Here is a 12387-nt window from a genome sequence, read left to right on the forward strand (position 1 = left end):
TCGGCACATTCCCATCTGTGTGTGTGTGTGTGTGTGTGTGTGTGTGTGTGTGTGTGTGCACGCGCCTGCATCTGAGTCAGAGAATGTTTCCTGCACATTTTTTTGTGTGCACTTACTTGTACGGACATGAGTCTCCACATGCCTGTGTGCAAGAGAAGGTGTGTGTGTGTGTGTGTGTGTGTGTGTGTGTGTGTGTGTGTGTGTGTGTGTGTGTACACACAATGCGTTACATCACATGCTGTGTGTTTGCAGCGTTGAGCGCAGGTCTGTCTTCAGCATCCTCTCCATGTCACTCCAAGTCACTCTTTTAACTTCATCCAACATGTTCTGTTCGTCTTCTCCTCCGATTTCGAGAGAAGATGCCCCGCTCCTCTTTTCCATCAACACTGCAGTGTGTTTGTGTTTCGTGGGTGGCGGCAGGCTAACCTGAGGCCATGACAAATGTATACCAGTGTAAGGTGAGAGGAACATGTGGGAAGAAGACGTTCTGTGATATAGCACAGCCACCCTTACACCACGTGGGTAGCCTGAGTGTATATATATATCTGTGTGGCTCAACAGCTCCACCCGCAGGCTGTTGGTAGCAACACCCCGATGTTTTTGTCATTTAGCCCTCAGCCAAGGGGCCCATGTGTTGTGTTGTGTTGTGTTGTGTTGTGTTTAATTGGTTAGAAAGCTGCCCTTCAGTTCCTGAGTAGTAACATGTTTATGTTCTTTGTTCCAGAGCACAGCGTTGATCAGGTCCTCCCAGAGTCCATAGAGAAGAGAAGTGAGCCCAATTCATCTACCAGGTATTTACTATTTCCTTTTTATGTTGAAACACTAATACACAACTCAGTACCAGCCTCATAGCAATGGATATTAATCAAGGATGGATTATTTACTTGTTTAGTTGCTTCGTGTCTGTCTGCCTTTGTCTCAGATAGATAGGTCTATCTATCTATCTATCTATCTATCTATCTATCTATCTATCTATCTATCTATCTATCTATCTATCTATCTATCTATCTATCTATCTATCTATCTATCTATCTATCTATCTATCTATCTATCTATCTATCTATCGCCATGTATCTATCTAGCTATCTATCTATATGAAGTATATATGCATGTAGAGTAACGTATATATTTATTCACAGGTAATTTGCAACTCTGATATTGTTTTTTCATTGGGCAGATGTTGTGTTTGAATGCTCTTCTAAGTGGCCCTAGGAAATTGAAAATGTTGCCCATCAGAGGCAGTTACTCTCCATGAGTCCTCCATGAGGCTCCACATGAGTCCTTTGGACAGTGCTGGAATAGCAACACAGTCAGATGCACTACCACAAAAAAACGTCTGTTTTTCTAAGAGAATAATAAGAACAAGAAAACATGATAATTAGAATAACAACAGCACGGTAGTGGGAGACGTTGTTGTTGGAAGTGACGCTGCTGCTCTGCTGCAGTTCCACTAAAGGCCGCAGGGGGGCGGTGCAGGCTTTACAGTCATCACTGGTGATTGCCAGTGATTATAATCACTGGAAATATCACTGGTTCCACGGTGGAAAAGCCGTCACTTGGACAACATCAGTCACTCAGACCTCAACAGTTAATGGCTGAACCAAATGTGTGAAACGTCGTTTCCAGGCTTTCCTTGGGTTATTACCCATCATGCTGTATTCACGCTCTGTTACGAGGGCGTCCGTGGCCCCAGTAACATTATCTTCAGTAGCCGGTATGCAGGTACAAACCGCAGCTCACTTCTGTCTAATATAAGGTCACATAAAACTTGCCTGGCCGTAAGAGACGACAGCCGGGTCCAACAGAACGGGCTCGCCGAGCCGGGTGGCACATTCATAGACTAGTTGTTATGCCTGTGTGGTGGTTTCAGCACCGTGGTTTCTGGCCTTGGTTTTAGCATCAGTGGGTGGTCGTGGTCAGAGTATGTAGGAAATGGATGTTGCTGGCGGTGAAAGTGGTTGAAATCTACTCAAGTAAATTGTTTTCACTTAATCAGGGATTTGGCCAAAAGCATGGCAGCTGAAAGTCGTTTTGTACGCGTGTGCGTGTGTGTGTGTGTGTGTGTGTGTGTCTGACTTTCTGACCCTGATCTCACGGTTGCTTAATAGTTTTCTTTTCTTAGCTGACACAATTATCAAGTAAAAATAAAGTTCTTTAATCTATTTATGGAGCACCCTGACATTTTGAGCTTTAATTCCCTTTTGACAGACAGGGAAAATGTAAGCTCAGGAGAAAACGTTCGTCTGAGTTGGAATTTTTTTTTTTTGGTCCTTCGGGATGCTCAGCAAAATGATATGGTTAATTGATGTAATCACTCAGACTTATTAATTTTTCTTTCAAATCATTTGTGTCCTGGAGCTGATCCAGATGTGGATGCAGAGATCGTTGCCTAATAAATAAATATAAAACAGTTTTCTTCTGAAGCGTTGGCTTAACCGCTGATTTGTCACAGTGAGAAAGGGGATGTGACTGTAAAGTTGCTTTTTAATTGGGTTTAAATACCAGATGATAGATTAGACATTACAAAGGGAGCGACAGAAAACCAGCTACCTTGTGGGGACATATTATGGGTCCCCATGAGGAAAAGGGGTTTATTTAAGGGTTAGGATTTGGGTTTAGGGTTAAGGTTAGAATTAGGTTAAGGTAAGGGTAAGGGTAAGGGTTAAGGTTAGACATGTAGTAATGATGACTAAGGTTAGGGTTAAGGGTAGGGAATGAATGTAGACAATGAGGGGGTCCCCACAAGTATAGGGTGACATGGTGTGTGTGTGTGTGTGTGTGTGTGTCATTTGATTGCATTTGTTTGAGTGTGTAAAGAGAAGTAGTCTAGCACCCAACAGAAGTGCATGTGTGGGGGTCTTCGTTAAAGGCGAGACTGAGAGGTGACTTGGCGGCACGTCATTTTATGGCGTCGTTAGTGAAATTATCGAGTTTATTTTTATTTTTTTAAGCCCGTTGCAGTGTGATGGTATGGCTCTCAAACCGACAGGGGGGGTGAGAGTGCGAGAAAAGCCAGGGAGCCGTAAGAGACTGACGGGGAAAGGGGGTGGTGGGAGGAGACCGGAAGGGATCGTCGCCCGTTTATTTGACAGCCATTCATGCCACGCCTCCGCCACGGTCGACCGGCCGCCCCGCCCCGCCCCCACTCACTCACTCTGCCCCGCCCCCACTCACTCACTCAGCCCCGCCCCCACTCACTCACTTTGCCCCGCCCCCACTCACTCACTCTGCCCCGCCCTCCCTGCCCGCTTCCAAAGTTGTGAAGGGGAGGGTCCGCGTCTGCACTTAGCGCCGGGCTGCGAAGGTGGCTCTCGTCAGACCCTGCAGGCTCGCCTCGGGGACACGTCGCTTGTTTTCTCAACCCCCCTCCCCAAAAAACATGGCTTTGTTCTCGGACAGCTCGCGCACCACGGGGGCTTACTACTGCCTCATCCGGCGGAGGTTCAAGAGGAGGCGGAAGAAACGCTCCGAACGCAAAGGTACCCCCCCTCCCCCCTTAACCGCACATGTCTGAAGACTGCTTTGCTTCTTTAAAGCTTTGATTATGGATAAAAGAAAGAGAGAAAGAAAGAAAGAAAGAAGGGGGGGGGGTGACGGCGGCTTCAGTGATTTGCCTTGCAGACGGTTGTGTGAAATTGCTTTGCGTTGAAGTTGAAGCATTGTTGTTCCTGTTCTGTCAGACTGTGGGACGTGTGATGGACCCCAACAGGTTCTTACTGACCCAAACGGACTGATTCCGTCTTGCAGATGCACGTCTGTCATGTGGTCTTTGTATTGTGATCATCCTCCACCGCTTAAAAGTCAAGCTGCAGGAGACTGCAGGCAAATCTGTCACTTTGATGCCACCTGATATCATCTGTCGTTATACAGCAGTTAAAGCTAGCCTTGGTAGTCAGTGATTGATTAAGTGATTGGTTGATTGTTTGGTTGATTGATTGATTGGAAAACAGTTTGAAAAAGGATCCCATTGATTGCTTGAGGGTATACTTTTGAATACTGTGTTGCGCAGAGAATATTATATATCATCGGAGAGGCTTTAACTGTCCCCCATCATCACAATGAATAAACAGAGAGGGGTGGATCGACAGTCCCAGGAGGTTTTGCTGCTGGATTTGCAACCAAGTTTTTCTAAGGCTGTAACGAGAGACGGGGAAGGGGGTTAGGTTTTACTCTGGGCTTTGCTAACCTGTCATCAGATACCATCTTCTCATGACAACACCAATCACAGACCGGGTCTGAGAGCTTGGTGCAAAAAAAATAAAATAAATAAAAATCACTCAAAAATCGCTCTCAAGTCTCGTTTCAGTGATAAAATCGAAGGTGCCGACAACTTTTAATGCAAAGTGATTGATTTAGTTTGAGGTTTGTCATGCAAACCTCACATTCATTAACTGCCATCATCCAGCTTGCAAAACTAAGTCTTCACTCAGGTAAAATTACCTAAAATTACTCCGAAAGATGATCATTACACTACTAACACAGGTTTCTCAGTTTCGGATGAGCTTTAGACACGTCCAGATATGTTTTCACACATACGTATGAAGCAACAATCCAGATCTGATCCAATCCGGTGCTGTTGTGTCGAACAACAATGTGTGGCTGAATGTGAGTTGTAGTTGGTCAGATATGACACGCATCCTCTTTGACCAACAGCCTGGCATTGCCTTTACACTAAACAAACCACACTGAAGATTTCTATAAGTGCAATGATACTGATAAAAGCACAACCCACATGCAGTAAGCAGACATTAAAATAACAGCATCTTCTGCAACTTGGGCCAGTAATAAATAGTGTTATACTCCCATATGGAGACATTTACGACCATCAGTGCTTTCCACTTTGATATATTATTCGATATGCTACCGTCCTGCAACATAGCATATGGAGACGCAAACACGACGAAGGCATCGTTGCCGTTTTTGCAGACGTCTGTTGCACAGTGTTGAAAGATTAAAAGGGAAAGTTAGCACGCTCCCAGGATCACGTCTACAACCCAATTTGTGCAGCATTATAAATGCACGCTGCTAATGCCTGCAAAGTTTGCCAGAAAGCATGTTTAATGAACAAAGAATCGATATCGGTGTTAAATAAATGAGCGTCCTTAAAGCCATATGAGCCTTTGCATCCATCCGGAAAGACCCACAGCTTATCTCTTTCCATTTGTCTCTGCTGTATGTGAATAGACACAGCACCAAAGAAGAAGAAGAAAGAAGAAAGCCACTTTATTTGCTCGTTGTACAGGTTACAATGAATCTGTTCTCTGCATTTAACCCATCCTGTTGTATAGGAGCAGTGGGATGCTGCAGCGCCCGGGGACCAACTCCAGTTCTTCCTTCCATTGCCTTGCTCAGGGGCACAGGCAAGAGTATTAACCCTAACATGCATGTCTTTTTGATGGTGGGAGGAAACCTGAGCACGCGGAGGAAACCCACTTAGACACGGGGAGAACATGCAAACGCCACACAGAAAGGACCTGGGACGGCCTGGGGTTCGAAACCAGGACCTTCTTGCTGTGAGGCAACAGTGCTAACCACTGGGCCACTGTGCCGTCAAGTCGTCTCACTCCCTTAATGTCAGTCAAGCTCAACAAGTGAGCGAGTAGAAGGCATGAAATTAACATGCAGCAATGAAGAGATAATGTTTTCCAATCAGAGATGTAAGAGAAACTGAACAGTAATAATAACGGATAGTGAGCAAGACTTATACTAAGACATATCACTGTGTTGTGGAGGGCCGCAGGGGCTGCATCTGTCATGAGAAGGACCCAGTCAGGTTCCCCCTTCTGCTCCACGCATTCCCATTTGCCAGCCGCAACTCCACATAATCCCCTGGATTAAACGGATTAAACAGACCCGACAGCATTTCGGAGGAAAAAAAATGGATCCGACAGTCAACTGGCGGAGAGGCAACAGCAGGGCTGTCATGTGCGTTGCTAAAGATGCACTTAGATTCAGGTTCAGACGAGGCCACCGATTTTCTTGTATGCGCCAAATTCATCGGGAAATGGTTTGGATGTTGTGTCACAGTCACATGTTGCTGCAGTCGAGGGGAAAGAAGCCCGTCATGTGACATTATGTGAAGAGCATTTGTCTAGTTTTTATTGAACCACATGAGTTTGTAGTCCATTAGTAAGATTGCTATTGTGTTTTGCATGCTGTAATCCACATTAGCATGGCCGTGTGTAGCAAAAGGTTCCTAGCAGCGTTTACTGCTGGAGGTTAAATCAGTTGTGTCAGACCAGAAGATTGACTGGTGTCAGATGGGGCTTCCTGTGTTTTTAAAAGTATATGAGATGTTTTAGAAGATGCTCATTTGGACATGCTGTCAGACACTAAGAAGACTGAAACTAGGTCAGGTCAGTTTTCCCTCCTTTGGTCCAGCGGTGTACCCCCAAATAAATTGCCTGTTGTGTCTGTAGCGTCTAGATCCGACTGTGTGCTCGCCTCTTTGAGACTATGACAAGTCTAGATGGGGAACCATTTGGGTCTATTGATAAGAGCACCGTCTGTTTTATTAGATCTCCCATTTAGACTTCAGGTACCATAATGTGCACAAATATTCAGGTTGTCATCCACTACACCTTTTGCTTCAGGAAAACCAGACTGATAATAATGCTAACAACATCATCACTGGTAATGCTAATAATTTTAATGCTAATTCTAGTAATATTGATGAGATGACCAACACCGGGTGGCACGATGGCGCAGTGGTTAGCGCGGTCGCCTCACAGCAAGAAGGTCCTGGGTTCGAGCCCTGGGGTACTCCAACCTTGGGGGTCATCCCAGGTCGTCCTCTGTGTGGAGTTTGCATGTTCTCCCCGTGTCTGTGTGGGTTTCCTCCGGGTGCTCTGGTTTCCTCCCACAGTCCAAAGACATGTAGGTCAGGTGAATCAGCCGTACTAAATTGTCCCTAGGTGTGAATGTGTGTGTCTGTCTCGGCCCTGTGATGGCCTGGCAGCCTGTCCAGGGTGTCTCCCCGCCTGCCGCCCAATGACTGCTGGGATAGGCTCCAGCATCCCCGTGACCTTTAGAGCAGGATAAGCAGTTTGTATTATAGATGGATGGATGACCGATACCATTACCACTCTTCATCTGATATTGTTGCTGTCCGTGACCAGGCGTCAAAGTGCATGGAAGTTGACCACCCCTAAAATTGTCCTTTGACCACCAGTTAAACCGTCCCTCCTCCACATCTAATGACCTTAATCGTGAGCTTAAACCACTGCCTGGATTTACACAACACAACTTTTTGTGCAGTTTCAGACCCGAAGTATTCAAATCCGGTAGATGTAACATGATATTTGTAACTTTAATTTTGGGTTGTTTTCAGTGAAAAGTGTCCTAGTCTGAGCATTTGTTTTGCTGGTTCGATATCGTTGAGTTCCCCAGTCAGAGGCCTGGCGATACGCCGCCGCCGAAGTCATCTTCATCTTTATTTGTTGGGTTTGTGCACAGGTGCAAATGACCGCCAAATATTTTCACTGGCGGAAAAACTGAAGTGCACTTGATCCTCACATTGATTCAGATTTTCTCCATCCCAACAAAAAGCCAACTCAGCAGTCCCATCCACTAATATGCCCCCGACCCCCCCCCCACCCCCAATCTCTTCATTCTCTCCTGCTGGGAATATTCAATTCAGCCTGACTGTAATTCATGAAAAGCAGGGTAAACAATATTACCGAGGGACGTGTGGCCACTGTTCATACTTTGCACACGGCGGCGGGTAGAAAAACCCATCATCTCCGCTGTAGCCCTGCTTAGCGAGGTGCTGTGAGATGAACCCAAGTGTGAGTTTAATCTACTGGGAGCCAAAGTGAATTTCAGACAAGGTATAAGCGGATGTGCTCCGCCATGCGTGCACGCCACGCCACGCCACGCCGCGCCGCGTCCGGGAGATGTGTCCGTCGGCCCGTCGCCTCGCCAGCGGATGTCTGCCTGGCAAACAGCCTCTGCGTTGCGTGTGATTGGTGGGGTTGATACCGCCTGACGGTATCAACCCCCCCCACCCCCCAGCCAAACCCTCCACCACCACCAACCTGCAACCCAGCCAGCCGGGGCTTTGCCTGAGGCTCCGCTGATAACCGAAGTTTTAACCTTAGTCTCCGTGCCGAACCCCTGAGGCTTGGGGGTAGGCACACACACACACACACACACACACACACACACACACACACACACACACACACACACACACACACACACACACACACATAAATACATTGCAGCTCCCTCCCCCATCCCCCCTCTCTGTCCATCAAACTGACCTCTGAGATCAGTACAGAGGAATAGGTGCCCCCCCCCCCAACACCATCCCCATCATCACCCCCAACCTACCTGTCTGTCAGCCTCTGGTCTCGTTATCCCGAGGCCGTGGGGTGTGAAATTCAACATCAGCCCCCGGCTTGTGTTGCTCCTGCAGCCCCCCCCCACTCTCACTTTCTCTGCCCCCCAACCATCGGAGGAGACAGCCGAACACCTGGCCCGGCCTTGACTGGGTGGAGGCGATACAGCGATAGCCATCTGTTGTGAGCGGAGAGGCCAACGATGCGAAGAGAATAGGGTGGAGGTTGAGCTGCCGAGCACAGCGGGCACCTGAAGTCTCTCATGCAAGTTCCCGCTGAGCCCATGACGAGGGGTGGGGGGTTACATAGCCTTAACACACCTGCCTCTCGGTATACACTAGCCAAAATCTGTCCTCCCAAGTTTACACGGGGGGGGGGGGGGGGGGCAGTCGTCTTCATTTCAATATAAATAGAAACGATGTGAACAAGTTGGTGAGGCTGCTTTTTGACGCCTGCATTTGCATCTTCATCAAACAGACTCCGTCAGGTTGTGCTCGGCAGCTCAGAGGTACCAAACATTGTAGATTCACAACGTTAATATGCTCTATCTGTGCACAGCATTCACGCCGTCTAATTAAGGAATTACTCACTTTAATAGGGAATTAGACGAGAAACCTGCTAAATGCTGGAAACCCCAAACGCAATAACAATCAGTCAAGTGTCGAGTCCTTTATTAAGCAGGGGTTCGAGTTTTAGTTGGTTGCAAAATTGAACATTTAAACTTTTCCGTCACTGATAGTTCAGTGGTGTAGTAATCAACTGTTGCCTAAATGAGGTCCCATAAATCTGGAGTTCATTTGTCTTGGACCTGGTGATAGTGGCTGACAAATGAATAAATAAAGCATAACCTATTAATTATTCACCTATTATGTTTAACTTAGCTCCCTTATGTCTTGCAGCCTCCATGTGCCTCCCAGTGGACGGAGGACAGCAATTGTATAGTCACTATTATGGCCTCTATAGTCCTGATCCGTGTAGAAATATCGGTGAAAAAGAGACAGATAGACCCCCCCCCCCCGCAAGGAGCAATTATAGCGTTTAACTCTCTTCGGCGTACGTTTTCCTTTTGTCTTCCAGTTGGCCTGCCACATGGAAAGACTTCACCAGCATGCAGTCAGCTGCAATTTTCCACGTCCGGGGAAGCCGGGGCCTCTTAGACATCTGAAAGGAACATGAGGGCATGTCCCAGGAGAAGGACACGGAACAGGGGGAGTGAATTGTGCGGTGCTTGCACGGTAGACGGCGTCGTCCTCAGCAGTTTACAAGGATAGATTTGGACAGACGGTTCCCGTTTTCAGATCGCTTGTTGGATGTGGAGTGTTACTGAACCTTTAAAATTCAAGGGAGTTTAAGAAGTGGTGTACTAGGTAGTTGTGCAACTGTAGTCAAATACAGCAGAAACTGCACTTAACTGGTAATATTTTATAGGTGTATACATCCATTCCTTTTTTTTCACTGTGCACGTGCTCAAAACCACATAGTCTATTAATGTAACATATTGTGTTGTTGACATGTGTTGCATTATTAATTATGACCATAGAAAGATTCAGGGGAGGCGTCCGGGTGGCATGGTGGTCTATTCTGTTGCCTACCAACATGGGGATCGCCGGTTCGAATCCCCATGTTACCTCCGGTTCGGTCGGGTGTCCCTACAGACACAATTGGCTGTGCCTGCAGGTGGGAAGCCGGATGTGGGTATGTGTCCTGGTCGCTATACTAGCACCTCCTCTGGTCGGTCGGGGCACTTGTTCGGGGGTGGGGGTGGGGATAGCGTGATCCTCCCACGCGCTACGTCCCCCTGGTGAAACTCCTCACTGTCCGGTGAAAAGAAGCGGCTAGTGACTCCACATGTATCGGAGGAGACGTGGTAGTCTGCAGCCCTCCCCGGATCGGCAGAGGGGGTGGAGCAGCGACTGGGACGGCTCGGAAGGGTGGGGTAGTTGGCTGGATACAACTGGGGGGGAAAAGGGGGGGGGGGATCTAAAAGAAACAAAAAAGGTTCGGGGGAGGACACACAGTGAGAGGTTTTGTTCTGGTGGACAGTTTATTCAGCACAATAAACACATTTAACAAGCAGCCAGAAAAGCAATCGGGCAAAGTTCAGTCAGCAAGTTGTCCAAAGTCTTCAGAAGACTTTGCAGCATTTCAGTGTGCAGCCTCTTGCCGTTTCAGACAATAGATAATCCCCAGCAGTCATTGGGCGGCAGGCGGGGAGACACCCTGGACAGCATGCATACTTAAGCCATCATTCAGTCTTTTGTAGTTGCTCATTCTAATAGTTAACTATCGGGTATGCAATGTCCATGTAAACAAATACTCACCGGGTGTTGTTTCACGTGTTTACGTTAGTAGCAAAGACAGAAAAACTACAGTTGTTGTTGCAAAGGATCGGACATGACCGGCCAAGATGGCTGAAGACCTTTAAGAACAGATATTAAAGCATCCATAAGTAAAATGCAGGTTCAACCACTTCTTTTTTTTTGGTTGTGGCGTCTTGGTTTCCTATCCAATCAATCTCTGGAGTTTGGGATGGTCCAACCTGAAGTCCATTATTTCCCCCGATCTGTCCGTCCCTCGGGCCGTGAGAACTACAAAATAAGGTGCAGCAGCCATTGTGGCCACTGTGGCGTCAGCTCAGCAGTAAACAGTTCCCACCCTTGTAAAACCCCCATGCCAAAGCATCCTATGGGCAATAGGGTGGCCCAGTGGCTAGCACTTTTACCTCACAGCAAGAAGGTCCTAGGTTCGAACCCAAGGCCGTCCCAGGTCCTTTCTGTGAGGAGTTTGCACGTTCTCCCCGTGTCTGTGTGGGTTTCCTCCCACCATCAAAAAGACATGCATGTTAGGGTTAATACTCCTGTCTGTGCCCCTGAGCAAGGCAATGGAAAGAAGAACTGGAGTTAGTCTCCGACTCCCCGGATGCTGCACCGCGGCTGCCCATCACTTCTAGTGTGTGTTGGGATGGGTTAAATGCAGAGGATAAAGCACGACCACCATCAAAGCTAACACAGGCAAGCTAATGTATTGCAAAGTACATCAACCTACATGGGAACATTGTTAGACTTCATCATTGGTTGTAAATGTGGTAGATCTTCATCACGTCGTCATCATGTTTCAACCCTTGCACTGTGTTCGTCCTACCCAGTCTAAAATTTCAACATTGTCTCCAACCACGATAAAGCTGCCAGTTGGTATGATATAGCCTGACTCCACGAGTAAGGAGCGGTTATGGGTGTGTGGGTGCACACATGACCTCTGTTGGTCTTGGTCTTGTTGATCAGACCGGTCGGGGTTAGCTCAGAACTAACATGAAACACTTAATGGTGCAAATTAATTTGGGTTGACAGAGCTTAGCATATAATTGATTTCATAGCTGAATTTTATGGGCTTTCGTTGCAAGGCTTCGTTTGCAGACGCTCTCCCTCCGTCACCACCGCTGTTGTTGAACCCGCGGTCTGAAAATAGATAATCCATTTCAGTATTTACCACAGGCAGCGTATCCCGTGACTTGCAGCAGCACGGTTCTGCAGGGGGGTAGCGGGGTCAGTGGCGGTAAAATGGTGGTCTGCGGGGTGTCCGGGTAGCGTAGCGGTCTATTCCGTTGCCTACCAACACGGGGATCGGCGGTTCGAATCCCCGTGTTACCCCCGGCTTGGTCGGGTGTCCTTACAGACACAATTGGCCGTGTCTGCAGGTGGGAAGCCGGATGTGGGTATATGTCCTGGTTGCTGCAGTAGCGCCCGCTCTGGTCGGTCGGGGCCCCTATTTGGGGGGGGGAGAATAACATGATCCTCCCACATGCTACGTCCCCTGGCGAAACTCCTCACTGTCGGGTGAAAAGAAGCGACTTTCGACTCCACATGAATCGGAGGAGGCATGTGGTGGTCTGCATCCCTCCCCCGGATCGGCAGAGGGGGTGGATCAGAGACCGGTACGACTCAGAGAAGAGTGGGGTAATTGGCTGGATACAACTGGGGAGAAAAAGGTGGTGGTGGTGTTGGGGGGGGGGTGGTCTGCTGGGAGGGAGGTCGTGGTGGTTGAGTGG

General features: G+C 47.9%; 1 protein-coding gene across 1 annotated transcript in view; it reads left to right on the top strand.

The window, feature by feature from the left end:
- Nucleotides 1–3379: 3379 nt before the first annotated feature.
- The window catches only part of adarb1a (adenosine deaminase RNA specific B1a), a 37729-nt gene continuing 28721 nt past the window's right edge, over nucleotides 3380–12387 (top strand). The window contains exon 1 of the mRNA XM_056301361.1: nucleotides 3380–3479. Within this exon, the coding sequence (XP_056157336.1) occupies nucleotides 3380–3479 (100 nt within the window). The remainder of the gene's footprint in view (nucleotides 3480–12387) is intronic.

This window comes from Lampris incognitus, chromosome 21, assembly GCF_029633865.1.
Source record: "Lampris incognitus isolate fLamInc1 chromosome 21, fLamInc1.hap2, whole genome shotgun sequence".
Lineage (NCBI taxonomy): Eukaryota > Metazoa > Chordata > Actinopteri > Lampriformes > Lampridae > Lampris > Lampris incognitus.